Source organism: Prionailurus viverrinus, chromosome D1 (genome assembly GCF_022837055.1).
Source record: "Prionailurus viverrinus isolate Anna chromosome D1, UM_Priviv_1.0, whole genome shotgun sequence".
NCBI lineage: Eukaryota > Metazoa > Chordata > Mammalia > Carnivora > Felidae > Prionailurus > Prionailurus viverrinus.
Window position 1 is genome coordinate 73,139,962 of NC_062570.1, and position 27,739 is coordinate 73,167,700.

At 45.4% G+C, this 27,739-nt stretch overlaps 1 protein-coding gene across 8 annotated transcripts in view; it reads right to left on the reverse strand.

The window, feature by feature from the left end:
- Window positions 1-19,718: 19,718 nt before the first annotated feature.
- PLEKHA7 (pleckstrin homology domain containing A7) overlaps window positions 19,719-27,739 on the reverse strand; it is a 224,496-nt gene continuing 216,475 nt past the window's right edge. For 4 of the 8 annotated variants that reach the window (XM_047879061.1, XM_047879059.1, XM_047879058.1 and 1 more), the window contains 5 exons: window positions 26,903-27,061; window positions 24,540-24,673; window positions 23,645-23,787; window positions 21,954-22,064; window positions 19,719-20,006 (listed from right to left, as the gene is read on the reverse strand). In XM_047879061.1, coding sequence (XP_047735017.1) covers window positions 21,964-22,064; window positions 23,645-23,787; window positions 24,540-24,673; window positions 26,903-27,061 — 537 coding nt within the window. In that variant the 3' untranslated portion in view covers window positions 19,719-20,006; window positions 21,954-21,963. The remainder of the gene's footprint in view (window positions 20,007-21,953; window positions 22,065-23,644; window positions 23,788-24,539; window positions 24,674-26,902; window positions 27,062-27,739) is intronic. The other 4 variants (XM_047879064.1, XM_047879060.1, XR_007156495.1 and 1 more) reach the window with 3 other exon arrangements.

Here is a 27,739-nt window from a genome sequence, read left to right on the forward strand (position 1 = left end):
ATAGGCTTATTGAAGAAGCTGAAACAAATTCTCTTCATTTTATCCCAATACTATTACCTCGATTATCAAATTACTGGAAAGTAGTATTGCTTTCTGATTTTACTGCTGCTTCTGTGGGAGTAAGAGTAGAATCCTCTGACTGGTGTTATGTGGTTGATCTGTATAGGAGACTGACAAACTGCATTATGGGCTAGTCAATGATCTTTGAATAATTGGGTCCAAAATGTTTCTAAGTAACATGTTCAAAGGCTTGAGTAAAATCTGTTTGGTGAATTTTTATATATCTAGATATTTAAGTATGTGTTGGATGTACTGGATTAAAAAAAAATTCCTTTGTCACTTTGAAATTTAAAATATTAGGAGTGTAAGCAACTAGAACAGGTGATAACTGGTTTATATAATCTGTTCATACATCAGATCCCCAACATTCGGCTTTTGCTTTTACTTAGTTCTTGTATTGTTTTATAATAGGTGCTACCCCGCAGAGTAAAATATCAAGTCAGTGGGTAGTGGAGAGGATATATGACATTTAATAGATACTTGGTTTGAATACATTTCGCTTTATTCAAATTTCAATTGGCCACAGATTTTTTAAGTTTGAGTGCAAGAGCAAGAGTGAGCGTGTGAATGGGGGAGGGGCAGAAAGAGGGAGAGAGAATCCCAAGCAGGTTCCACACTATGAGCATAAAGCCTGATGCAGGACTCGAACTCAGGACCTGAGCCAAATAAAGAGTTGAATGCTTAACCAACTAAACCACACAGGCGTCCCTGCCACAGATTTTCAAATATCTAGTTTCTAGGGTTGCTTATTACAACTAAAGTAGTAAATGAAGGCTGACTTATGTTTAAGAATGGAAAAGGGAGAAATCGGGATTATGTTTTAAAAAGTATTTTCATCAACTTACTGTTTAAATATACTGGGTTAAGTCGTGATTCTTAATATGTAAACAGAAGAAACTTCTTCTGAAATAACTACACTGGAAGACCTTGTCCAAGTAGGGAAGTTCTTATTCCAATTCATATATTATTGCACATTTACATAATTCAGGGTTGGAATAAATTTAGGACACCATATGGCCTAGTGTCCCTGCAGCACGTTAAACATCATGGCTATCTTTTAAGCATGAACATCAGGGTTGTGTTTTTTTCTCCCCTGAATTTAATAAATTCGGGGGCGGGGGGGGGGACATTAAAGGAAGACAGATGCCATGCCATCTTGATATTCCTACTGAAGTATCAGGTGGGAAAATAACATTATTTTTGTGCAATGAAAGACTATTCAAAAGTTTAATGACAAATTGCCCTGTCATAACTTCTTACCTGAAATACACTTCTGAGTGTTTACCTATTATGCCAATGACTTAGTCTTTTTATTGAAATGTTTTTCAGGAACACAATTTCCAATTTTGTGTGTATTAATAGGTAAAAACTCCTCAAATCCATAATTTTTTAAACCTGGAAGAAAGGAAGTTACAGAAGAAAGTTTGAAGTGATTGTTTTTCTGATGAAACAATAGTTTGAGAACAGAAAGGTCACGTTCTTCCAGTAAATCTTGAAATATTTTCAACTACCTGGTTAAACTTGAATGACCACTTCTTACAGAGCTTTGGTTCCATTACTTTGTCTCCACAACAACCATATCCTGGATGTTTCCAATATTTATAAACAACTTTACCTCTGAAGTCACTAATTTAGAAATTACCTCTGATCATGATAGTTCTGTTCCTTTACACTTGTTCAAATTAGGTCATTGTCATTCATAAGCTCTGTCTAGATTTTTAATTGGTCTATCAATTCAATATCATTGTTAAGAGTATCCTAAATGATCTCCAGTCATACCTTCCTGGAAAATCCTATCCCTAGATATATCCAGCCCTCTATGGATTATTTCTGGAGAAGACCAACTGTACAAACCAGTATTACTAAAGCGTTAGTGGCATCAACGCTGCATGTTATCAATACTGTTTAGTCAACTCTTCCATTTAATGATTGTTTAAAACCTTTATTCATAAACTTGTGACCCTCTCTTTTCTCCTTCATTCTTAACATGTCCTTCCTTGCCTTCTAGCTTACATAAGAAATAGATTTTATCAGGCAAAAATTCCTAGAAGTTTCGCCTTCTAAGTTCACAACCATGGAAAAGGTCCACTCCTTTAGGTCACAGCCTAGCTCTACCACCATTGTGAATACGCTGAGTGACCTTGGGCATAACTAGACCTCTCTGGATCTCCTTTCCCTGTCTGTTAAATGAGGATAGCAATAGCAACTACCTTCCATGTTACTGTGAGAATCTGATAAAACGCATTAAATGCTTTTTCACACTGGGAGGTATTCAGTGCTCAATAAATACTATAGTTAACTCTTTGCATCTTCTTGTGAACCTAATGCTTTTAATTTTCCTTGAGTCTTCAATCTCTCAATCTATTGTCCCATTTTTGTCAATATCTGTACCCCCCCACAGTATTACATATCTTAAAGATAATTGTTCCTAGATAATACATAGGCTTTTGTGATCCTATCTCATGCCTTCCACATCCAATTTTAATAACTTGCTTCTTTTACTGTCTTCCTGCCATTCTCTCCCTCCTCAATTCATTTCAGTGTGGTTTCTACCCAACCTTGGCACGATTTCTTTGAAAACTACTTTCATCAAATCAATAATTCTCATTTTCCTAAACGTATTTTTCAGTTAATTCCTTTCTTGACCTGTTCGCAGTACTTGGCATTGTTAACTAGCAGTCTTCAGATGAATATCCACTTCTGGGGTACATGAAGGGGTTCAACAGAATCACTTTTTATACATCCACATGTTCCTGTTCCTAAATTGACCTCCCTGAAATCTACCTCTCCTTTCACGGTAGACTTTCCAGTAGAGGAAAGAAAGGACATACCTCTCCACCATTCCAAACCTCACAGTGTTTAATCTTCCTAGTGGGTAGTCTTTCAAGGCTCCAAACAAAGGGACAATTTGAAATATTGTTGATACTGAAGTCTGAATGGAAGTCAGGTAGTTTCCAGTTCTATGCCTTCAATAAAATTAGTAGAGAGTTAAAGTGAATTGTCAGCTGATTTACTAGAAATGCATTTTGACGGGGCGCCTGGGTGGCTCAGTCGGTTAAGCGTCTGACTTCGGCTCAGGTCATGATCTCACGGTCCGTGAGTTCGAGCCCCGTGTCGGGCTCTGTGCTGCCAGCTCAGACCCTGGAGCCTGTTTCAGATTCTGTGTCTCCCTCTCTCTGACCCTCCCCTGTTCATGCTCTGTCTCTCCCTGTCTCAAAAATAAAGTGTTAAAAAAAAAAAAAAAGAAATGCATTTTGATGAAAGATCACATGATGTTTGACCTAGATTCCAAGAGTTCAGAGGATTGAGTTTCTAAAAGTTTCTAAAACCTATTACTGATTCTTCATATGAGCGGGGTTTCTCAGTGCTTTCATCTATAAAAATAGAAAATAGAAATTTTCTCCTTTAGGAATTCCCAATTATGTGCATGTTGCATCTCCTATCTCCACGTCATTTTTCTTTATTTTTAATCCCTGTTTTGTATTCTCCCTTATTGTAAGTGGAGCACTGTATATTCTATCATTCCAATTTTATATTCATCTTTGTGAATTGTAATTTTTTCCTGAGTTCTGTGAGTTCACATTTCATTCTTTGTTGTTTCATCATATCCTCTTGTATTTCTGATGTCTGCTCTTATTTTATAGAGATAAGGTTATCATGAAATCTTTGATCATAATTCTCAACTACTTTGAGGCAATTTTTTTTTTTTTTGGTGCTCTTCATCTATTGTCTATTTTTCTTGATCTTTTCCTCTCTATTGTAATATCCTCATACAACGCCTGTGTTAGTTCCTTTTTATTGTTTTATCAACTGCAAATATTTACTGACCACCTACTATGTGTCAGGCATTGTTCTAGCCACTGGGAGTACAGTGGTGAACAAAATCAGTCCCCACTTTAATGAGGCTTACATTCTGGTGGAGGGGTGACACAATAAACATCAGATGGGATAAATATTTTTAAAAAACAGGATAAAGGGATGCAGTGAAAGTAATTGAATAAGCTAGGGGCCACAAAGAGTTGTGGGATGAGTTCAAAGACAGCAGTAAGGAATAAGATCATCAGGCCATGGTATGAACTTTGGATTTTATCTGAGAAGATATTGGAGAGAGTTTTTGATTAGAGTGACATGATCTAATGTAGCTTAGGCAGCTGTGTTTGAAAGAAATACTATAGTCAAATGTTAAAATTGAGAACACATTATGAAATCACTGCAGTATTCTAGGTGTGCACAGGAACTTAGACTAGGGTGGTAATGGTAGAAGTAATGAGAAATCAATTCTGGGTATATTTCGAAAGTAGAGCCATCAGTATTTGTCAGAAGACTGGATATAGCATGTGAGAGGGGTCAAGAATGATTTCCTGGAAGAATGAAATTTGTTTACCTACATGAGGAAAACTGATGACTCATTTTTAAATTAAGTTCTTCCCAGGTATTTGTAGGATTTTCATATGGACAAGGGGACAAGCTAGCAGATTTTTTTTTTTTTTTCATGATCCAGAGTTATATGTGTGTGAACCGTTCTAGCCCTGCCAGTGAAGATCATATACTACAGGAGGGAGTTCTTCTCTTTCCTGCCACTCTAACAGACTGCTCCTGCAAATAGCCTTGCCTTGGAGAAGACACTAGCTAGGTTTCTAGGATCCTTCAGAAGCAAGCATTCTCCTGTATTCCCATTCGATAGTCACTACTTTTTCAACTCTTTCACCCATTTGAGAATTACAAGTTTCAGATGTCTCCTAGGTTTGTTGAAGCTGGAGTTCGCAGTTCCATTTCTCATTCTCCTTATTGCTTTTGGGTGATTTCCAAAAGAAGAGAGAAATGACCCCAAACTGGAAGTCATTAACTTATCACACTCAAATTATTGCTTCAACCCCTCTCCCCCTAGTTTGATTTCAGGACTTGAGCTCCCTACCCCACTCTCAGAAATTACTTCTGGCACAGGATAAATCAGAGGAACACCTGTATGCTGCCCACAAGGTATGCCCCAACAGATACCCAACAATGCCTTCCCTGTTCTTTCCATTTCCCCAAACTGTTGCTCACTGCCCTCAAAGCTGCTTCAAGGAGCCTAATTTGCTCTGCTGAGAATAGTATCTCTTATGCCATTACCAGTACCAAGATGTTGTCTCCTAAGGCTGAATTCAAATGGAGACACTCTGCCTGCTTCACATTATGTGAAGCCATTTCCAAAAGAATTGTTATATTAGAAATAAAAGATCAGTCCTGAAAACTGAGGCTTACAGTTAAGTAGTAAACATGAAACTTAGCTTCAAGCTTCCAAACAGGAAGCCTTTCCTTTCAACGCCAAAGGAAAACACACAACTCATTATAACCCATGGTCTCTAGTTAAACTGGTTATGTGCTTTTATAAACCAGACTACTAGTATTTAAGTTCCAAATGGAACTTTATTTTATATTATATTTTATTTATTTTCTATCCTTTAAAAGATATTATTTTACAGAGAGAGAGCATCAGCAGGGGAAAGGGGCAGATGGAGAGAGAGAATCCCAAGCAGGCTTGACACCCAGTTCATTACTCAAAGCAGGGCCCGATTCCATGACCCTGGGATCATGACCTCAGCTGAAATCAAGAGTCAGTTGCCCAACCAACCAAGCCACCCAGGTGCCTCAAGTTCTAAGTGGAACTTCACCATGTGGGTCTTTCTTGTCTGGAGTATTATCCTTACACCAGTTGTTTTCAACCAGGAGGGATTTACCTCCCACAGAATATTTGGCAATGTGTAAAGATATTTTTGTTAATTGCTACTGGGAGGTGATACTAGTATTTAGTGGGTAGAGACCAGGGATGCTGCTACACATCTTATAATGTACAGGACAGACCTCCACAACAAAGAATTATCTGGCCCAAATGTCAGTGTTGAGATGGAGAAACACTACCCTTAAACCCAGGTAAGACGGGCTTCTGTCTTGGGGCCATGTCTTAGAGGGCCCTGCATATCACAAATACATATTTATCAGAGAGCATGTAGGTGCCTTTATCACACAGAATCTGCCACTGAGGGCTGGCATAGTGCAGCCTAAAACCTTAAATGTTTAACCTTGTGACTAGAAAATCCTCCACATACTTTGCCTTTTGTCCTTAAAACAAAAGATGACTATGTCCAAATTCCATGATGGTTTGTGGGTTTTGCCACTGCTAATGTCAGATGCTGTCCTGTACTTCAGAGTACAGGAGATTTGAGTGGCAAAAGCATTTCAGTAAGAGAAAGACTTATTGATTTGTCAAATCCTTCTCTTTCATAATGAGGTATTGTTTCCTAGCAGGGAAATAAGAGTAAAAAGAGCTAGCATTCATACAATTGTATAAGTCCCTTAATGAGAAAATAGAATATGGAAAAATCAACTTTTAAAGAGATAAAAGAATCTCCCCAAACTAACAAAAGATATCCATTCACAGATTTGAGATCTCTAAATTCCAAAGTGGATAAGACAAACTCACATCTAGACATGTTCTAGTAAAAGTGCTGTGAGCCAAAAAGACAAAAAGAAAAACACAGAGAAGAAAAGACACATTATCTTTAAGATTCCAAAAATAAGCTAGTTGACTTCTCAACATAAATAAAAGCAGCTGGAATGCAATGTAATGATACCTTCAAAACGCTGGCAAAAAAAAAAAAAAAAATCCGCCAACTTAGAATCTTATCCCCAGTGAAAATACCCTTCAAGGGTAAAGGTAAAGAAATTTGTGTTGGCCAGCCCACACAGGGATTCTGATCATTGAGAGAAAGGAAGCACACTCAGTGATTTCCATATTCAACCCCGCTTTCTCCCTGAGGTCATTTTCCAACCACAGTAAAGGAAATGAGCGTAAACAGAAGTAGCAGAGTCACTGGGTGGAAGAAACAGAGACCAGCATTCAAGGCTGTCAAAGAGATTGGGATTTGGAAGGATGAGTATTGGAGATGGGGGAGCTGTAGAGCTCCAAATCTATACAAAGCCATTTCCCTAGGTCCTTGGCTGACTCCTGCAGTGCACACGAACAGGGAGAGACTAAGGGAGTCTATCAAAGAACAACTGCTTGAAGACTAAAAGCTAAAGAGCTGGTCAGGCTCTCAGCCACAATTATTGAAATGGAATGCACCTTGAGGGGAAAATGGTACCAAATGCCTACCTCACGCTTCCTACCTTTCCTCTGGATCTTGGTTCCATACAGAAATCTAACAGCTCTCCAGTGCTTCAAATATGTTTTGTTTTGTTTGTACTTTAGCCTCTTTTTCTATTTGTTTGCAGAGGGAAAGTTGATTCACATCTACTTTGTCCACCATTGCTAGAAGCAGAATTCTTTCTTTCTATAAAACATTTGGAAAGAAAAATTTAAAGGCCAAATAAATGAGGGAATATATCATGTTCATGGATTAGGATACTCAACATTATAAAGATGATACAATTCTCCCTAAAGTAATTTACGTGTAATTCATTTTCAATAGGAAAAAAAAAAATCCATTTGCGGGTGGGGGGTGAAACTTGGCAAGTTGATTCCAAAATTTATAAGGAAATTCAAAAGACCAAAATAGGACAGACATTTGTGAAGAATAAACAAGACACCTTGCTTCTCTGAGTATCAACACTTACTATGCAGCTCCAGTAATTAAAATAGTGTGATATAATGATACACAAATAGAAAGTGGAATAAAAAAAAAAAAGAGCCCGGCAATAGATTCACACACACACAAACACTAAATTTATGAAAAAGGTGGCACAGTACAGCAGTAAGAAATAATAGATTCTTTAATAATTTGAATATCTACATAGAAAAATGAAACCTGATGTCCACTTCATATCTTAAAAAACAATTCCAGTGGATTGTAGATCTGTAAAAGGTAAAACAATAAAGCTCTTAGAAAATACTATAGAAAAAATAATTATAGGAGAACATTTTTATGATTTAGTATAGGAAGAATTTAAACAAGATGCAAAAAAAAAAAAAACTACAAAGGAAAAAAACCATAAACTTGATTTTCTTAAAATTAGTCAGGTCTATTCATTAAAAGACACTGAAATGGCAAGCCACAGAGTGCGAGAAGATATTTGCAATGCATATAATCAATAAGAAGTACCTGTCTCGCACTCCATTGCACATCACCATTTTACTCTAGCTATTACTGCTGTTGGATCTCATCTAGCTTCACCTCTCACCTTGCAGCTTCTTGACTGCCCTAAGACAGGGTTCATATGGCAAATGTGGGATCTGGAGATGTGAGGGACACCCTGTCGGGGAACCCTTGGTCAGTGGGGGCCCTGTACTAGAAGGTAAATGGTTTTCTCTTTCATATCTCAGATAATTTTGAGGTGCATTTTACATGGCTCTTCAGAAGGCCCCAGTAAGATTGAGCCCAAGTTTCCCACAAAAGTGACCAGGTTGAAAAGACTTCTATTGGTCTCCTCTCTTTCCTTCCCATGTCTGCTCCATAGAATCATTTCCCAAATAAACTATCTTCCTGCAAGCTTTTGCCTCAGGCTCTGCTTTCTAGGGGTAACCCAAGCTAAAACAGGCTTATATTCAGAAAAATCAGCATATCAACAGTAAAAAGATATACAATTCCATAGAATAATGACAAGAGTCCAGATAGGTCCTTCACCAAAAGAGGAAATCCAAATGGTCAATGAACATTTGAAAAGATACTCAATATTATTAATCAGAGAGATACTAATAAGCCTACTTCATACACATCAAAATGGCTAAAATTAAAAAGAAAGTTCTATTGCATATATTATCTATGGTTGCATAAGTTACTCCCAAACTTACCAGTTTAAAACAATAAACATTTAGAGGCACCTAGGTGGCTCAGTGGGTTGAGCATCTGACTTTTCATTTTGGCTCATGATCCCAGGGTTATAGGATCAAGCCCCACATTGGGGCTTGCTTAAGATCCTCTCTCTTCCCCTCTGCCCCTCTCCCCTGCTCATGCTCTCTAAAATTAATAAAATAATAATAATAATAATAATAATAATAATAATAAACATTTATCACACAGTTTCCATGAGTCAGGATGAATCTAGTTAGCTGGGTGCCTCTGGCCACGGGTCTCCCACAAGGCTATAATTAAGATGTCAGCTAGGACCACAATCATCTCCAGGTTTGCCTGGGAGAGAGGACCCACTTCCCAGGCTGCTGCAGTCTTCAGGTCTTTACTGGCTGTTGGTCAGATATCAGTTCCTTGCCCTGCAGGCCTCTCCATAGGTTAGCTCTCAACATGGCTTCCCTCACAGTAAGCTAGTGAGAAAGCAAGGGAGGATGTCCAAGAAGGAAGCTAGTCTTGTAACCTCATCTTGGAAGTAACATCTGTTGTATTCTGTTTTATCTTCTTCATTAGAAGGGAATTGCCAGCTCCAGGCCACACTTAGTGGGAGAGGCTTATGCAGGGTGCAAATACTAGAAGGCAGAGATCATTGGGGGCCATCTCAGAGGCTGCCACCACAGTGAGGATGTAGAAGAACTCATACATTCATGGTAGGACTATAAGTTAGTACTCCTACTTTGGAAAAAAGTTTTGGCATTTCCTACCTAAGTTGAAGATATGCTTATCTTACAACCTAGCAACTCTACACTAGGTATACACCAAAAGAAATATGAATGTACATGCACCAAGAGACACAGACAAAAATGTTTATAGCAATATTATTTGTAATAGCTCTCAACTGGAAATGCCCAAGTGTCCTTTGACAGTAGAATGGATAAATATTTGTCAAATATTCCCATGATGAATACTGTACAACAGCAAAATGAGTGAAATAGAGTTACATGGATGAATATCATAATGTTTAGTGAAAAAAAATCCAGACACAAAGGAATACATTCTTTATTAGTTCATTCGTACACATTTCAGAAAATAAACAAAACTAAGCTATAGAATTTGGTGATGCCTAACCACAATGAGATACCACATTACACCAGTCAGAATGGCTGACATTATCAACTCAGGCAACAACAGATGTTGGCAAGGATGTGGAGAAAGAGGATCTCTTTTGCACTGCTGGTGGGAATGCAAGCTGGTGCAGCCATGCTGGAAAACAGTATGGAGGTTCCTCAAAAAACTAAAAATAGAACTACCCTATGACCCAGCTATTGCACTACTAGGTATTTATCCAAGGGATAAAGGTGTGCTGTTTCAAAGGGACACATGCACCCCAATGTTTATAGCAGCACTATACACACACACACACACATATACATACAGTGGAATATTATGCAGTGATCAAAAAGAATGAAATCTTGCCATTCGCAACTATGTGGATGGAACTAGAGGTATTATCTTAAGTGAAATTAGTCAGAGAAAGACAAATATCATATAAGGACTTCACTCATATAAGGAATTTAAGATACAAAACAGATGAACATAAGGGAAGGGAAGCAAAAATAATATAAAAACAGGGAGGGAGACAAAACATAAGAGACTCTTAAATATAGAGAACAAACAGAGGGTTGCTGGAGGGGTTGTGGGAGAGGTTATAGGCTAAATGGGTAAGGGGCATTAAGGAATCTACTCCTGAAATCATTGTTGCACTATATGCTAACTAGGATGTAAATTAAAAACAAAAAAAAGAATTTGGTGGATGACTGCCTAGATACCAAAAACTATAATGAAAAAGCAGGTAAGTGATTACCACAAAAGTAGTCTTTCATGGGAGAGGAAAGGCCTATGGAGTGGGAAGGAGAGTGGGAGGGTCTTCTAGCAAACCTTGATTTCTTGACTGAAGTAGCAGTTTTTCTGATCATTACTGCACTGTACATTGTTATTTTGTGTACCTTATATACGTGTGCTATACCTTACCCTAAAGAAAGCTTTCACAAAACTACACACATCCTCTTATCCAGCCGTGCACCAGAGGGAGCCCAGAAAAGGGGCCTGGCCTAAGTGCTCCGTGTATATGAGCCAGGACCATTTCAGAACTGCCACAGGCGGGAAATCCTGTCTGCCTCACAGGCACTGGAAGGAAAGGAAGGTCTGCCGTTTGCTGCAGCCTCTCCTCTCCTCCCGAGAGGGTCCAGTCTCTCACAAGTTCATGGCAGGAGGGAGCAAATGGAAAGGGGAACAGGAATGGTTGAAGGGACCTCTGGTCAGGAGTCAGGGATAGGGAACCCTTTTCCAACAGTCACTGGGGCTCAGCTCTTAGAGACAACCTGCCTGCCCCATATGAATTCAGCAAGCAGCTGCGAAAATCCTCTCTATCTACCTCCCCCCACCAGAACTTCAACGAAAAGGTCAAGGGAATTTTCCTCCCCTTTAAATGGAATGAATCTTTCTTGGGCCCAGAAAGAATTATTTATCAGGTGTTCATGGCACTCCAAGTGCCTTTATAGGGCCCAGCCAGCCGTGCTCTGAGGCACAACAGACAACTTTCTTCCTGAAAGCTCAGTTTATAGGCCAACTTCAAAGCCCAGGTCCTCAGAACAGGGCACAAGGCTTCAGTTTTGGAATTGACATCAAAGGGGCAGGCACGAGTTGATCTGATGTCAGGTGGACAGCCGCAGGGCTGCAGGGGGAGGCCTCGGAGGATTCTCCTGTCCTCGGCCCCAGGAGAGTTCAGGGACATAGCCTGGCAGTGGCACAGCCTTGTGAATCCCAGCTTCAAAAGCCCTGGGCCATTTTTACCTGCTGCAGGAACCTGTCTAAAATGGCAGACAACAGTGGAGGGCAGCAGATTGGGGATGGCAAATGACCTCAAACCTGTTTATCCTGCCAAATCAGGGAAAGGAGACAGTAGAAATGTGGAAGAACCACCCAGAGCCCTGCTGTTCACAGTAAGAGTCATACACGAGGGCAAACCAGCATGGTGAGCATTAGCTGAGTGCTCCCACACCAGCGACAGTGCTTACGGATGATCTCATTCAGCACTCACAATCACCCATGCAAGGGAAGTACTATCATCCCCATCTTTCAGAGGACGAAACAGAAGGTTAGGGAGGAAGTTCAGCAACTTGCTGAAGGTCAGAGTTAATAAGGATAGCTTTGAGTTCTACCATCCCTACTCTTACCTACTACTCAAGGTTAAAAAGAGGGTATGAGGCAGGCTCTCTGGGGGCTAGAGTATAAAATAACAGAAGACAGCAGAGATAGGTAAAGTCATCCGAAGAAGACAGGAGGCAACAGGCCTTGACTTCTTTCATTCACTCATTCATTCAACAAATCATTTCTTAGCCCCTTATGGCAAACATTGTTCTGGACCCTAAGGATAATTTGACCAAGACAATGCCCTTGCTCTCATGAAGCACATATTCTTGTGAGGAAGACAGAGAATAAGCAAACAAGTAAAGAATACAAGTATGATATGTATTAAATGATTATAACTTAAATGCAGGTAAATAACATGGATTTTTTTTTTCTAGTGCTTCCTATGTGGCCACAAACTGTGCTTAGCATTTTCTGTGTAATAACATTTGATTCTCACAACTCTATTCAGGTAACTGCCAATATAAATCTTTATTTTACAGGTGAGAAAACTAAGGTATGAAAAAATTAAGTAATTTGCCCAAGGTCACAGCTGGCAAAATGGAGCAACCAGGGTTAGATTCCAGGCAGCCTGGCTCCAGAGCTTTTGCTTGTTACCTCTGCCTCCTGACTGCCTCCTTTCCATGGTATCAACCTACTAATAAGAGACTGGCTAAGTCATGGCCACATAGAAAGGAAGCACCTGAGGGGTGGAGCCATCTTATTCTGTCTCAAGAGAAGAAGCCCTGGCCAGAAACATGGGCATCGGGTCTGTAGGATGGGGACATCCTACAGCGGAGATAGGACCTCAGCTGATGCTGCTCAATGCCATGAGGACTGTCCAAGATTGCCCTGGTACCAAGACTGTGCCAGGCAACCTTCCAAGGAAGAATTGGACTCGAGAAGTCAATTTGTGTGTGTGTGTGTGTGTGTGCGTGTGTGTGTGTGTGTGTGAATGAACACCAGCAGCCTGGCAGTTGGGTTCTCACCCTATTTTCTCCATCCGGCTTCTGAGCCCAGTGAGTATGATCATAGCCCCGAGAGGCAGCCCAGCTCTTGATGCTGAAAAATCTGGTTTCCAAGCCCCCAAAAACCCAGGGACCGATGACCAGGTCATGCATGCCAAAGCAACACTTCTCCATGGGATCCCCAGGAGATGCTCACTGCCAAATCACAGCCATGATGGCAGCTTCCACTTGCTGAGCTGTATTACTCACTAGGCAATGTGTGACACACCCTCCTGTAGGCCTCTCTGCAGGCTTTCCATGAGCTCATTGTTCTTACCAGAGGCAGCTCTATTTCAAGTGATCCAGAATCCAGGGCCACAGAAAAGCTCCTCTTTCCAAGGTAACAGCAGTCAATGTAGTGGTTGAAAGCTCTCTGGAGCCAGATACAAGCTCAAACTTCTACTAGTTGCTTACTAGTCTTGGAACCACTGTGCCTCAGTTTTCTCAGTAGTACGGGAATAATAATACCTACAACCTGGGTAGGATAGATTATGTGACAGGATCAAAGAAAGCCTAAAGTCTCAGGGGGTGGATAAATCAATGTTTATTTCTCACTCCTGCAAAATTAGCTGTGGACCTTGTGGCCTCTCCTGGGCAGTCCCTCCCAAGTGGAGACTTAGGACAAGACTTGCATCTTGTGGCTGCACTATTCAGAATATGTGACTCCCAGATGGCCACTGCAGGGGAAGAGAAAGCTGGAGGGAGCACATTGGCTCTTAAATGCTTCAGTGTGGCTGTAGGAGAATGAGAAAAGGATCTCATGGTAGAGTCTCCAAACATGGACACCGTCCATTCCTTCCCTTCTAGTACATGCATGCCACTCCAGGAGGCAGAGTCTATTTCCCTCTCCTTTAATCTGACTAGTCTTGAGCCTTGCCATGCTCAAGAGAATGCGGAGAAAGTGACCTTATGCCATGCCAGTCCCAAACCTACTCTTCAAAAGGCCTGGAAGCTTTCTTGCCCTTGGAAGCCAGCTCAGATCCAAAGTCCAACTTCCCTGAGACCTTCTTGCTGTAACAAAGACCAAGCAGCCACTTGGAGAGACTGTGTGAAAAGATGGAGATGCCCAGCTAGCTCTCAGCTCATTAACCATCCCAGCTAGGGTGCCAGGCACTTGAGTGAAGAACCCCTCTTGGACATCCCATGCCTACAGTCACTTCGAGAAAATCTGCCCAGCTGAGTCCAATCCAGAATGTAGAATCAGGAGAAATAAGACATGGTCTGGGGCCAGTTTACTTACACACCAATAGAAAGAAGGGAATGTGTCCCTGAGGCAGGGGAGGAGTCATAAAGAATGCCTGAAGCAGCTTCTCCCGAGAGTGAACCAGAGCATGCACAGCCCTGCTTTGGGGCCCAGGAGTCACAAAATAAAGGAGCATAAGATCTCCCATTCATATATAGAATGTGGCCCAGGGTTGGCCAGAGAGAACTCTGTAGAGAGAATCACTCATCTGGCACTTTGGGGGTCTGCAGCCTGGAGAGGGCGCGGCAAGCTAGGCATCTCTCCTAGAGCACAGGGGTGGTGGCCTTGGGACCAAAAGGCATCAAGAAGCTGCAAGTGGAAGTGCTCCGACCTGACAGGACTATTGTGAGCTCATGTTAGACATGTCTGGGGACTCTCTGAAATGACCAGGGAAGACCTGGGCAGAGGGCCCCCACTGTGGGCAGAAGGGGGCAAAGACCACAAAAGGTGTACTGTTATGGTCATCAGGACCTCATGTGTGCCCATCTGTCTAGCATGGTCCTAGGAAACACAGGTACCAGCGAGAAGGCCTGAAAGTGATAGCCAAGAAAATGTCAGAGTGTACGTGAAACACCTTCGGGGGCTCCCAGAATTAGGCAAGAGGAATCTGGGGAGGGCTGGTATTCCCATGATTGTAGGCAGAGAAGATACCGAAAGAACTGCTTACGACTGTGATTCTGACTCCGCAGGCTGCAGTCTTCTATGGCTGGGGATTTGGCAGGGACACTAAAAAAAGTTTTGCTGAGATGCCCAAATTCTACATTCTCTGGACATAGAACCCAATTTTCCAGCTCTTTCCAGAGACAATTTTGCCTCTGAACCTGAATTTGAGGTCTAGTAAGGAGGTGCCTTCTAGATCCAGGAGACCTCTAGAGGCAAACAGGGACTTGGACCAACAACGAGCCAGGGACTTAGTCAAAGGGGGCTGTGTGCCTTCAGTGGGCCAGGAGAGCCTTGCTATGTATAGGGAAAACGAGACTTTGAAGCTTCCAGGGCCCAGGACAAAAATGGCAAGAGGGACCACTGCTACAGCCCACAAAATTAGCAAAATGTCCCAAGATATCAAGTCAGTTAAGGATTGAGATGCAGCTCAGGGCTCAGTGAGAAAGCATCTGTGACTGATTAGTGATGTCAACCCCAAGGACTGAGGACAATGGCAGCCTCATGTCTGACTCTGTGACCTCAGCCAAAGGACTGTGTCTCATTCCTTCTCGGTTCTAAAGCAGAGTGTGGGAGAAAGCTAGCAGCTGAGCAGTAAGGAGCCCCTTATTTATGAGGCCCAAACCCTCATTTATCAGGAGGAGCTTTTAGCAAATGCTTCCTAGCTCTCCATGTAAAAGTCTTTGAGAAGCTCAGCTGGGAAGCCTCTTCTCTGTCCCCTGAGCTGTCTCCAGTGAGCCCAAGAGAGGTCCTTTTTAGGGTGCTGCTCCAAAACACAGCCCTTCCTGGACTCATCCGCACCCTCCGACCATGACGTGCACCCTCTGCTGTGCGGGCAGGTCCACCCCACATGTGCCCTGGCTCCAGCCTCATCTGCATTTAACATCCCTTGTTGGGCTGTGGCAGAGAATACTCAACAGACTCATATTAAAAATGCCCTTTAAAATTCAAAAGCTTTGAACTAAAGAAATATCTCGAGAAGTTTTCATGGAAAGTTCAGCTCCATGGGTTCAATTCACTACACTTAGATGCACCTTTTCAAATAATAGGGAAAAAATGTAACAGGGTCAGACCCAATCAATATGCTTGTTCAAACAGAATTGCAGGGACTGTGATGTGCACACATTTTGTACTCTGCCTTTGTACCCTGCCACTCGCTCTGAAGAAAGGTTTCTTTGCTCGGAGAGCAATGAAAGTGATAGCCTTTGGAGTGGAGGCGGCAAAGCAATGGCGTGTTTATGGGGCTGGGAGGGGCTGCCATTTTTCACAGCCCCCCAGCCTTGTCTCTTTGTTCTTTTCATAACGGCTTGAAACCCACATGGGCAAAGTCCCTCGCGCGCCCCAGCGTCTGATGCTGAATCAGAAGCAGAGGGCTCCCAGAATTTGCCTACCATGTCTCAGAAATGTGATTTGTGGATTAGACAAATAATTTGCTGCTTCTTTCCCACCCTTGGTGCAAACACAAAAGGACTGCGGTTGGGGAAAAGGGGAAAACTTCCAAAGCCCAAAATGGGCTCTTGTCTAGCTGAGCCAGGGGCCACATTCACCCCCCACCCCTGTCATCCCCAAACTGACTTAGGGCATATAGAGGCTTTCCTGGCCTTGGGCTGCAACCTATAATAGCCAGGAAAATCCTAAAGAACCCAGTTTAACTGAAGACCACAGCCAGGTGGGTAGAGCGAAGCAAATAGGCTAAGCAGAGTTTCTATTCTCACAGCCAGACACGAAGGCAGGAAGAAAAGTGAATGATGGGGAGCAAACAAAAGGTTTTCAGCATCTATATCAGCCTGGGTACATCTACTTCACATGCACTCATAAATGTACGTACATCTCAGCTTCATCAGACTAGACCCCAAAATGTTCTCATTGGTTCTTGCTAAAATTAGATAGACATCCTGGGCTCAGCCTGGGCCAGTTTAAAGTTACAACTCAGGAGAGGATGTCACAAACAGATGCAGGAGCAGCACACTCACACTGTCAATCACAATGCCCTCGTTTAAAACTCTGCTCAGGTCCTGTGGTCTTGTTAAGAAGCAAAGCTCAAATCATTTCCAGAGTGGTCCCCTCCTGGAGGGTCCCGGTGAGCACGTACTTGCACAAATAGCCCCATCTTACCTCAAATAATGAATCCTCTTGAGGGGGTTGAGAAGGGGCCAGGCCACGTAGCCTGCTGACACATGTTGTGGTTGGAGCATGCCTTTTCTAAACCACACGTGCTCTTCATGAAGTCTGAGTTGAAGGCCTGTCATGCCCTCTGTAGATGAAAGTTTGGTTCACAATTCTTAGAGAAGAGGCTACCCCTTCTCCTGGCTGAAGCTGGAGAGAACAGAGTCACCATGTTCACTCCTACAGGACTATATGTGTGAGACAGAAACTGAGACCATCAACTGATGAGTGACTAAAGAAGATGTGGTATATATACACAGTGGAATACTACTTGGCGATGAAAAGGAATGAAGTCTTGCCATTTGCAACAACATGGATGGAACTAGAAGGTATTATGCTAAGCAAAATAAGTCAGTCAGAGAAAGACAGATATCATATGATTTCACTCATATGTGGAATTTGAGGAACTCAACAGAGAAACATAGGGGAAGAGAAGGAAAAATGAGATAAAAACAGAGAGGGAGGCAAACCATAAGAGACCTTTAAATACAGAGAATAAACTGAGGGTTGCTGGAGGGAAGGTGGAGGGGGGATGGGTTAAATGGGTGATGGGCATTAAGGAGGGCACATTTCAGGATGAGCACTGGGTGTTATACATAAGAGATGAATCACTGGGTTCTACTCCTGAAGCCAAGGCTACACTAATTAAAAAAAAAAAGTGTCTATGTCTACAGACAGCCACCCTGTGTGCATTGGCTCCTGTACCTTTTTTTTTTTTTAACTTTTGCACTCAGTTATTGAGGAATCTCCACTCTCCCCACCACCTCCCCCTCCCCTGCCCAACCTCTTTCATCAGTTATGGGGATATCTCCAAGTAATGCTTAAAACCAGAGTATTTTTTATTTTAAAATTCAAAAAGAGATCAGTAGCTAAAAAGCAGCAGTGTCCTCTGTTCAGAAGGCTTTGGAATCTATTTTCCCCAGTTTAAATAGTTGGAAAGTCACTCTAAACCTTGGGTGCTCTTCTTTGGCAATAGAGAAAAACTGCCATAACAACAAACTTGGAAACACACACATCCCTAAACTGAACTGGCCCCTTGGCTTCTGTTTTAAGCCTACATCACAAGTTAGAACGAATGAAATACAAATCCAGTTTGCAATGGTCCGTCACTAACCCGCCTCACTGGAAGGAGCTGGAGGCGTGTGGTTTGGAAAGCGGCCCATGGCGTCACTCCTGCTATCTTGGATTGCCAAACCAACCCCACATGGGAGTCCACAGCCCTGCAGCCCCTCGACCAGGGTTGGGTGGAAGGCCACTGTGAGCAGCTGCTGAAGTCCAGCCAAGGGCCCCAAACACAGGCCTTCTTCCCCCAGGGGCCTCCAAAGTCAATCAAGTGTCAAGGAACTGTCAGCAGGAGAAACTTTTCATAGGTCACACAAGCAGGATTGAGAGCAGACACTGGGGATTTTCCAAAGAAATGGAAAAAAACTAACACAGGCCACCCATGAGAATATATAGCCAGCAAGAAGCAGGAAGCATATCGGGTTAATATTTTAATCTGTTCATCGCCATTTTTTTTTTGCAAACCATTACACCTTTATTTAAATTAACTTTTTTCTTGCAAAATATTAATTTCATTTTTCCAACAAAATCTTATAAAGGCAAAAATAAAATCTTATTTTGGCAAATGTCATGAAGTTGATACTGGCAGCATATGGAGTTAGTTAAAAATAGACGGCAATTTCTAAATATAGTTAAGATTTTTTTTTTTCCGACCACAGTCAAAGACAAATTTTCATTTAAAGTGTGGCCCCACCCAATGGAGTTTTTTTTTTTTCTTTAAACATCATTTTCTGTATGCAGAATATCATGAGCTCATGATTTAAATAGAGGGCCACAAACACTGTGCCTGGCTTGGCACAGCCTCACTAGAGGCTGGAAGTCAAGTCAAAGTCCTGCTGCTGGCCTTCAGGGATGGTGGGGGCACACTGCCTGCCCTCTGGCCACCAGACCCACATCCTGGGGAAGCTGATCTAGGTTCTCCAGGGCAGGCAACAAAGCCCTATCACAGCCCAGCGTGGAGTCAGGGAGTTTTAGGTAGACGCCACCCAGTGTGAAGTTTATTGCTTATGATACAATAAAAGGTGCTTCCTCTCACCTTTTCTGTATTTCAAGGTGTGTGTGTGTGTGTGTGTATACATACATATATATATAAACTTTTTTTTTAATTAAAGCAAACTGTTCTGTTTTTCCCAAGAAGAGCCCTTTGCTGAGAGAACCCATGGACAGGTCTGGAACCAAACCTCTTGAATACACTATTGCCCCTAAACCAAACCCAAGGGCCAAGGTATGGACTTGGGCTCCACATGCCACCCTGGTGGAATCTCCCCCTCCAGAGCTGGTCACCAGGCCAGGTCAGGGACAGCTGACCTCTGCAGCTAAGGGCCCCTCTTCCCCTAGATAACATGCCAACAAGCCTAACACTGGGCTCCCCTGGAAGCACATCTCAAATGCAACCTTCACCTGAGTTCACTGGATACTGGACTGGCCTCTGCCCGCCCTTCTCCCCTACCCATACCTACCACCCAAATGGTACCTGAATCTGTATGTGCAGCTCCAAAATCCTGCATCCTCACCTTTCCAGCCACTCAGCCCTTGAGGTGAACAGTAGAAAATATATTCTGATTCTAAAATACAGCATCAGTATTTTACAGTGTGTATCAAAAGTGCCTTTGTCATATGTAAAAAGGAGTCTGAACTAAAGTCGGTGGGGGGCCGGGTGGGGGGTGGTGGTTAGGACCCAGCCCTATAGTGAAGTTGTGGCTGCTCCTTCCTCCAGCCAGAACCCCTGCTGAGCTGGAAGGGGTTTCCTTGGGGGAAGGAAGATCAATCTTCTCAGAGGAAACTGGTTCCACTGGGCCCCTGGCTTCAGACTTCTCCTTTGCACGTTGGGTCACGGGTCAGTCACTGCCTGGGCTGGCAAAAAGCACAGGAGACAGTGAGAGCCTGGCAGGATCCCAGCCCACATCTGAGGAGCAGGCAGTGGGCATGTCTGCACACACACATGACAGGGAATGGCAGGCTAACAAGACAGAGCAGCAAGAGCAGGGGGCTGGGGCAATACGGCCGCCGCTGGGGGACCCTCAGCTTCTAGGATTCATGGGCACTTGGCCTCACCCTCTCTCTACCCTTACCACTTCTAGAAGGATTGCCGGATGCATAGTGACCCCTGATCTGACAGGGCAAAAGGCCCGAGTAAAGAAAACCTTGGGGTCCAGTTCTGGCCCTGCCCTTCATTCACTGAGGGACTCTGTAATGCTCTCAGCCTCCATAGGTCTTGTTTTTTTAACCTAAAAACGGAGTGGTTATACCCACCTCCTAATGAGGATTTACCCTAACACGAAGGTAAACACAAATGTGGATGCACTTTGAAAAAAGTGTTAAAGACCTATCTCACAATGACAGGGGTGTCAAAAGCCAGGAGGAACAGAGCCTCTCCCCTGCCTCTCTGTGGCCTGGGGTGGTGTCACCAAACTCAGATCTCCAGGAGAAATCTACACACCCTACTGTGGTCCCAACAGGTCCCTGTGGCCTTTACAAAGGACATGGCTGAAGTATTTTCCTGTGGTTCTTCAGTCACAGGGTCTCCAATGCACACTTCCGAGGAATCTGGCCCAAGTAGACCAATCTCTTCCTTCCACCCTCAGGCTGGCGGGGCACCCAGGCTGGGGGACACCTGCTGAAAATCACAACCCCAACCCAATGCACACACTCTCCATCCCTCCCTTCTCCAGACACCTAGAGTGCCTTGAGGTGGCCCAGATGAGTCCATGGTGATGGAAAACAAAGGCTCTGAACTTGCACTTCAAACTCTGGCTCTGACACTTACAGCTTCAACTCCTTGGGCAAGTCCCTCAAGGCCTCTGAGCTTCATTTCCTCATCTATAAAATGGGGGTGAGTATCTTTACAGGGTGGTTGTGAGGATCGAAGGAGATGCTTAGCACAATGCCTGGCACAAAGCAGGTACTCAACAGGTACTAACTGTAAGTACATACAAAGGAAAGAGAGGGAAAACCCTACAAAATGCCAGTGATACAGAACGTCAGGAAGGGGACTGCAGAGACTTCTGGTTGGACCCTCCCCTGTCCAGGTCAGGCAACTGGCCTCAGGCCACAAACTCACCATAAGACTGAACCAGACACTGGGGCCTCCGGGCTCCCAGTCCGGTGCCCCTTCCCAAAATCTCTCCCTGCCTCTCGTCACTAAATGCTCTCATGGGCAGGACCCAGAAAGAGTGGTGCCAGAACATTCTGAATAGCTGAGGGCCAACTTCACATTACCCTGGGTGGCCTCCCCATGAAGCTTCCCTTCTTCTCCCTTTCCTGAAGTGATGAAAAGGGCAGTCGTAGTCCTTGTCCTTTGTGAGGCAAAGGCAAAGGGACACCAGAGTGAGAACCCATCTCCTCACTGAGTCCCAGTTTCCTCATCTGTAAACCTGGATTTTTTTCTAGTCTTCCAGTTCTTCTAATTCTCCGGCCAAAGCCCTGAAAGGCCGAGCGAGACTAACGCTTCCTTTCCAACACCCCCAATCTCAAGCTGCAGCCTGGCCTACACTGAGCCCTTGGGGCACTGGGCTCCCTGCGGAAAAGAGAGCTGCGTGGAAGGGGTACAGTTCTGGCTTCTATTTCAGGGAGGCAGGGGGCTTGGACCACATACTCTTAACTGAGGTGAATCCACTGAGAACGGAGTTCTTAAAAACTATCCACCCCCACCCACCTGCCAGTCCATGTCAGTCTCCCCAGCGGCTGCCTTGCCAGCAGAAGGAAGTGTCAGCAGATGGCACTGTAATCAGCTCAGCAGCAGAGAGAGCAGGGAGAGCATGCTCGATGCTAGGGGAGTGGCAGGCCAGGCAGGGCTCTTACTTGGAAGGTGTTAGACAAAGGTGTAGTGGAGTCCGTTGCTTAAGGGGGGGTAAGGTGGCACCGTCCTGGAGGACAGGGGGGCTTTAGGCGGGAGGAGGGCCAGCTGCTGCGCTAGACGGGCACACAGGAATTAAGCGGGGCGTTAGGCTCCTTGTCTGCTCCTGCAGCAACAGACGCCCCACACGTGGCGGGGCTAGAGTAGTGTGGGCCACACCACCCACCACTAACGGCCTGGGTGGTGTGCCCTGGGGCCTGTGGGGGCCTGGCTGGGACTGGCCTGCAGTTCCCAGATATGCTTCTGAGCTGGAGAGAGGGAGCAAGAGTATGGAAAGGCTGTGGCCAAGGTGGCCACTTGGTGCGGAGGTGAGGGAAGCCCTGCTAATTGCCTGCAGGGTGTGTGGGCATGCTTGCCTGCCTGCAGTGAGGAAGCAGAGATCCAGGTGGGTAGGGCAAGCACAGGCCAGACAGGAGGGCACCTTATGGTGGTTTGGGGGAGACTTTCCATGCTAGACCCTTCAACATGGAGAGGAGTCAAAATTACTAAGATGGGTCACAGGGAGCCCCCAGGATCATTTGGAGGAGGGGTCTAGGTGAGTCATCTACTGTCTCCCCAGCCACAGATGCCTCACTAACCACCTCTCAGCCCATTGAGCAGGTCTTCAAGGGAGAGAAGACAGCAGGGAATTCAGGGACTCTGCAGGATCAGAGCATGGGGGTGGGGGAGATGGAGAACAGGCCTCCCCTGTCCAAGGTCACTCCCATGGCTTCTTCAGGTACTGTTTAATCTCTGGTCCCCAGACCAGACTCCCAGGGCCAGTCACCTCAGGGCCCAGCAGCCCCAACCCTTGATCACTTCTAGACCCGCTGGCCAGGGTTGGAGGGCTGGTGTGTGTGTGGGGGGGGGGGGGGGGGTGTATTGTGACACCACTTCGTGCTCTATGATCACTCCCTCCCCAGAAAGCCTGGAGCACACTTAGCCAAGACACACAGTGCCCTCTGCATCTGGGGACAAATCTTACTAAGTGAACCAGGAGGGCACACATGGGGAGGGGAGATGTGGGTAAAGGGAGAAGCCATGAGCCTCTTTCCTGGCTGAGAGAGAAAGCCTTTTACACACACAGACACGCACATGTGTGCATGTGCACACACACGCCTTCCCATCCCACCGTGTTTTTTCCCCACTGGCCAGCAAAGTCCACTTCCCAAGTCCTGGTCACTGACATAGGCCACCCTGATAAAGTGGACAGTGGCTTTGATTTGGGGAACAAAGCAGGGGCTCCCTTTGCCTCACCCCGGCAAGAAATTCAAGCACCACTGCTTTCCTGCCCCTTTGTGAGGCCAGAAACCTTAGCCTTGGGCCCCCTGTCTCAGGGGCCTGAAAAACCTGTTTTTAACCCACATTTGCAGAGAAAGCTGAATAGCAGCACCACTCCCAGATTTAAGAATGAGCTAAAGACATCCTCTCCTGGGCCTCTTTCCTCTGACCCTCCTGAGCTCTGGTTCTCTCTACCACCTGTGCTGCCCCATCTCACCTCCCAAGCCCTGAGGGACAGGAGAACATTCCAACTGGCTCTCAACTACCAAGCCTGACACCTAGTTTTCTGCAGACTCCCTGACAAGCCATGCTGGACTCTGAGCCCAGGAAGCAGTGAGGGGGAGCCGGACTTGGAGGCTGGCATCCATGGCCTCACCTGCCACCTGCTTGCTGCGCTGGGAGGCCTCGGAGGCCAGAGCGTAGGAGATGTTGATGATGCGCTCCTGCTCCTGCAGCTGTGAGTCCAGGTCGGCCACGCTGTTCCGGTCCTGGCCTGATGTCGGCTGCAGGTTGCACATGCTGCAGGAGGGCCAGAAAGCAAGCTATGGGCCCCCACCATCCCTGGCATCTGCCACAGGAGAGGAGGGTCTCCCTGGCCTGGAGACTCTCACCCTTTGAGGGAGCATCAGATAAACACAGAGTACTTTCTCTCCAGACAAAGGTATATGTCACAGCTTTGTCCCTCCTTTGGGGGGATCATGGACCTTAAGAAGAGTTACAGCACTGGGTTCCTATTAAATCCTGAAGTGAAAAGGCTAAGTTGGCTCTGAAAGAGAGGCTATCAAATACCAGGTTTACGTTTCTGAAGCTCCAGGGGCTGAGGGGACAGGAAAGCCTTCTGTCCTGGCCTCCAGGAAAGTAGGCAATGCATCTGGCACCTCAGAACAAGGTTGGCTCTGGTCTGGGGATCTGTGTGAGGAACTGAGAGGGCCACCCTTGGGGCTGATCTTCAACTGTGTCCACCTCACTGTCACACTTGGCTCCACTTCCTACCTTTGCCAACATCACAAGACATAGATCTGGGGGCAAAGTGCAAGGATGGCCCTCTATTGAGGATTTCAGGACTTCCCAGACGACCTAGTAAGCTTCCTCACAGATCCACCGGTGCCGTGCTGAGAGCCAGCCTGCCCTTCACAATAAACAGGGCTTACCTGAGTCAGAGGCCTGGCAAAACACGCACCCTAGTTAGCCTGGCCCAGGGCCCCTGCAGTTGAGACACCCCTGGGGTCGGCCTAGCAGGCTGTCAGGACTCGGGCATCGTAAGAGCTGACCTGGAGCGAGCAAGGATGTTGCGGATCTTCTCGGCTTTGCGATACCGCGCCTGCAGCTCCTCAAGGCTGGGCGGCTCCTCAGGGTCCAGCTCCACGTAACGCTCGGGGATGGAGACCTTCTCTGGTTTGGACAGCTGAGGAAAGGACCGGGCAGTGGTGGTGGGGGTCTCAGATATCGGGTTTGGGACTTGCTCCTCTCGCCCTGTCCCCTAGCTCAAGGAGGAACACGGAGCCCACAGAGTTAAGCAACTTGCTGAGATCAACAACAGTCCACTGTGGAGTCGGGATCTGAACGTGGATCTGACTCCAAAGCCTGTGTTCTTTCTACCACACCAGACAACCTCCTACAGGCCAGGGGAAGGGAAGGGGAAGACAAAACAGCTAGACTGGAAGCGCTCCAGATTTAAAAATGATCATTCTCAATGCCGCCTTCAATATGAGCTGATCCCTGCCTACCTCCACAGCCACACTGATCCACCGTGCGGCCTCTTCCCCTGCTCTTTCCTCTGCGTGGGATGCTCTTCCATTTGCTCCATGCTTTCTGACCTTTTGGACCTCCCCTCCAGAAGTCTCCCCTGTTCCTTACCCTCCCCCTTATCCCGGCCCCTGATACCCCCTCCTGTTTTCTGTTTCTCTCTCTGCTGTCTAGCGCAAGGAACTGGCACCCTGCAGCCCTTCAGCAAATACTCCTTGGATGGGTGGATGGATTGATGGATGAAAGAAAGTGATAATGCTTTCTGCGCCTACAAAAGCTCCTCTGATCTAGACAGGAGGCAGCCATGCAGTGTCTACTGCTTGTGAGAGGAAAATGTCCCCCAACTCCCTCCCACCGGTCTCTTACATGAACCCAGCAGCAACCTCAGCCTGGTGAAACCTTGCTTAGACTAAGAATGCTAAAGGCAACTTATGCATCCCAGGGAATTTCTTCCTCCTCGAACTACAAAGGGACACTAAAATGGGGTTGGTTGAAGCTTCTAAAAAGCTAAATCCAATCCCAGGGTAAATCTGGACTTGAATTAAAACCCATGCAGACCTTTCATTCTGGTGAAAGACGGTAAGAAATAAGCTCTTCTCTGTTATTTCCAATGAGGACAGATCCAGAGGAAGGAAGTAGATTACATTGTAGCAGGAGGGATTTAGGTTAGAGATAAGAAAGGACTTTTTCCCCTGGCTGGCAGGCCAATTAGGACACCATGAAGCATACTTCCGTTGCCAAAGCAACATGCAGAAGCTTCTTGTGTGAATCTGAGAAAGCACAGACCTTTGGCTGTTTCAGAGGTGCCAAAGGGAAAAGGTCTGAGGGCAGGGGACTGGCTTCATTAATCCCTGGAGCTCCAGCTGACCCCAGAACTCAGCAACTCCACAGGTGTCAATTTGTCCATACCCTGCTAAATTTGTCTTTCATGTGGGGAGAACATTTCCTCTTGTGCAGTTTCAGTGCAGGCCAAGTCCTCATACAAATATTTGTGGGGTATCTGTGGGCCACTGTGCACTTCATTCAACAGAATTGTCATTCAGGAAATATTTACAGAGCACCTACTATGTGCCAGGCCCTGTGCTAGGTACTAAGTGCACAGAGGTGAACCAAACAGCCATAGACACCATTCTACAGAGCTTACAAATGGCACAATATAGGCCACAGAAGACCGCCCCATGTCTTGAAGACCCTGAGTCTGTCACCCTCTGATTTCTTGCTCTTTCCTTGGGTAAGAGATAGTCCTGACTTATAGAAGACCCAGGGGTTTCTTGCTTTCCTAGGCCTGGCCAGTCATGATGCATTTGTGCCACCAGAGGGCAATAGAAGAACTCAGACCAAAGCTATGCAGGTCTCCTAAGCTCTGCCATGGCTGGAAATTTCACTTGTGATTTTCAGACCTGCTCGCCTCCCACCCCCCCACCCACACACCAAGTCTAATTGCTCAAGTTGGCCAAACTGGCCAGTCGCAAGGCCAACTCCTAGTTTTCCAGGAAACATTTCCCAACAATAACAACTACCTCATCACATGCCTACTATGTGCCAGGCCCCGTGCTCATAGCTTTCTGACCGTTGCTAATCCTCCAGGTAACATGCTGAGTCACTTTACTCCTCACCACAATTCATCGTTGAGGAAGCTGAGGCCCAGAGAAGTTAAATGACTTGCTGTAAAGTATAGAGAGAGACAGATTTTGAATCTGCATCATCAAAATACCTGGCTCTTTTTATTGCCTCGAGCTGCTATTCATACATTCTCCTGACCACTCTGAAGCTGAACCCCTGTCCCCATTCAGGACAACACCCCCCAGTGCCACTGGAAGGGTTGGTCAGGCTGCGAGCCCATAGGCCGGTTCTCCTGGGGGAACATAAAGGAAGCCCCTGCCCTCACCTCTCTGCTGATGTCCAAGTCATAGTCTTGAGGTTCCAGGTCCAACTCAGTGACTGGCATGGCCTGTACTTTCAACCAGCCATTCTCCTCCTTGTCCTTTCTTTCCCCTTGCATGGCCCGTTCCAGCAACTGCAGGTCAAAGTCCTGCTCACGCTTCCACTGGCAACAGAACAAGAAGGTTAAATGTAGTCACTTCCTGACTGCTAAAAGAGCCATGCTTGTGCCCTTTTGGATGGGGCTTGCAGGCATTGGGGTCCTTGGGAAGAGGGCCTGTGACCCATTACGGAAAAGCTGTGTGACCATGGACACCTTGCTGGGTGCTATAACCCTGTGTAATGGAGAATGAGGCCTCTACCCCTTTTATATGGCCTGATTGCAGACTGCAGATTTCTCTCTGATCTGGGCCCCCAGAAAATTCACACATGTACCTCCAGGTCCCAGTTCTAAGACCCATGGCTTTAGACCCATAATGGTTTCCAGGGATACAGGAGGCTTCCAGGTCCAAGAAGGTGACCCCAAATCAGAACTTGGGATACAGCTCCAGAGAAGGGACTGTCCCTTCTGCTGCCACATAGCTTGTGGAAGGCTTTCTGGTTCAGCAGCCAGAAATGATGGAAAAACAAGCCCTGTGAGGCCCTGGTAAGCGAATAGAATAGCCAAGACCCTCTCTAACAGGTACTCCCAAGAGGATACACTTAGGTGGTGGAGGATATTGCACCCTCAGTAGGGCCAGGAAGGTCCAAGCAGGAATAGCTAAACTGCTATTTACCCAGGCATGTATTTGGGGCAGATATTTTAAGTTAAAAAAAAAAAAAAAAAAAAAGAAAGAAACTATGT